We start from the raw sequence: 1,744 nt of genomic DNA on the forward strand, positions 1-1,744 counted from the left end.
AGAGTAGGTGAGATAGAGAAGGTGAGAGAGAAGGCGAGAGAAAGAGCATGAGAAAGAGTGAAAGAGAGAGAGAGGAGAGGGAGAGAGAAGGCGAGAGAGAGAGAGAGCGAAAGATAGAGTGAGAGAGAAGTTGAGAGAGAGAAGGCGCTAGCGAGAGAGACAGAGAGAGAGAGAGAGAAAACGAGAGAGAGAAGGCGAGAGACTAGGTGAGAGTGAGAAGGTGAGAGAGAGAGAGAGTGAGAAGGTGAGAGAGAGAGAGAGAGAGAGAGAGAGGGGGAGAAGGCGAGAGAGAGAGAAGGCGAGAGACAATGGTGAGAGAGAGAAGGCGAGAGACAATGGTGAGAGAGAGAAGGCAAGAGACAATGGTGAGAGAGAGAAGGCGAGAGAGAGAGAGAAGGCGAGAGAGAGAGAGAAGGCGAGAGAGAGAGAGAAGGCGAGAGGGAAAGAGACAGAGAAAGCCAGAGAGAGAGAGAGAGAAGGCAAGAGAGAGAAGGAGAAGAAGATAGAGAGAGAGAGAGAGAGAGAGAGAAGGCGAGAGAGAGAGAGAGATAGAGAGCGAGTGCGAGACAGAGAGAGAGAGAGAGAGAGAAGTTGAGAGAGAGAACGCGTTAGCGAGCGAGAAGGCGAGAGAGAGAAAATGAGAGAGAGAAGGTGAGAGACTAGGTGAGAGTTAGAAGGTGAGAGAGAGAGAGAAAGAGAGAGAGAGAGAGAGAAAATGAGAGAGAGAAGGCGAGAGACTAGGTGAGAGTTAGAAGGTGAGAGAGAGAGAGAAAGAGAGAGAGAGAAAGAGAGAGAGAGAGAGAGAAGGCGAGAGGGAAAGAGACAGACAGAGAGAGCCAGAGAGAGAGAGAGAGAGAGAAGGCGAGAGAGAGAAGGAGAAGAAGATAAAGAGAGAGAGAGAGAGAGAGAAGGCGAGAGAGAGAGATAGAGAGCGAGTGCGACACAGAGATAGAGAGAGACAGAAGGCAAGAGAGAAGGAGCGGGAGAGCGAGAGAGAGAGAGAGGGCGTTGGACTGAATGGCGAGAGAGAGATATAGAGAGAGCAAGGGAGGGAGAGAGAAGGCGAGAGAGAGAGAGAGCATTTGAGAGAGAGAAGGAGAGAGAGAGAGAGAAGGAGAGAGAGAGAGAGAAGGCGAGAGAGAGAGAGAAGGCGAGAGAGAGAGGGAAGGCGAGAGTGAGAGGGAAGGCGAGAGAGAGAGAGAGCAAGAGAGAGCGAGAGAGAGAGCGAGAGTGAGAGAGAGCAAGGGAGAGCGAGTGAGAGCGAGAGAGAGCTTAGAGAGAGAGAGAAGTCGAGAGAGAGAAGGCGAGAGAGAGAAGGCGAGAGAGAGAAGGCGAGAGAGAGAGAGAGAGAGAAAGCGAGAGAGAGTAGGTGAGATAGAGAAGGTGAGAGAGAAGGCGAGAGAAAGAGCATGAGAAAGAGCGAGAGAGAGAGAGATAGACAGAGAGGAGAGGGAGAGAGATGGCGAGAGAGAGAGAGCGAAAAATAGAGTGAGAGCGAAGTTGAGAGAGAGAAGGCGCTAACGAGAGAGAGAAGGCGAGAAAGAGAAGGCGAGAGAGAGAGAGAGAGAGAGAAAATGAGAGAGAGAAGGCGAGAGACTAGGTGAGAGTGAGAAGGTGAGAGAGAGAGAGAGAGAGTGAGAAGGTGAGAGAGAGAGAGTGAGAGAGAGAGAGAGAGAGCGAGAGAGAGAGAGAGAGTGAGAGAGAGCAAGAGAGAGCGAGTGAGAGCGAGAGAGAGCTAGAGAGA

At 51.3% G+C, this 1,744-nt stretch overlaps 1 protein-coding gene across 1 annotated transcript in view; it reads left to right on the forward strand.

Moving 5' to 3' along the window:
• Positions 1-938: 938 nt before the first annotated feature.
• The window catches only part of LOC139242829 (octapeptide-repeat protein T2-like), a gene marked incomplete at both ends in the record, with an annotated part of 9,663 nt that continues 8,857 nt past the window's right edge, over positions 939-1,744 (forward strand). The window contains one exon of the mRNA XM_070870513.1: positions 939-1,007. Coding sequence (XP_070726614.1) covers positions 939-1,007 — 69 coding nt within the window. The remainder of the gene's footprint in view (positions 1,008-1,744) is intronic.

Source organism: Pristiophorus japonicus, unplaced genomic scaffold (genome assembly GCF_044704955.1).
Source record: "Pristiophorus japonicus isolate sPriJap1 unplaced genomic scaffold, sPriJap1.hap1 HAP1_SCAFFOLD_1485, whole genome shotgun sequence".
Lineage (NCBI taxonomy): Eukaryota > Metazoa > Chordata > Chondrichthyes > Pristiophoridae > Pristiophorus > Pristiophorus japonicus.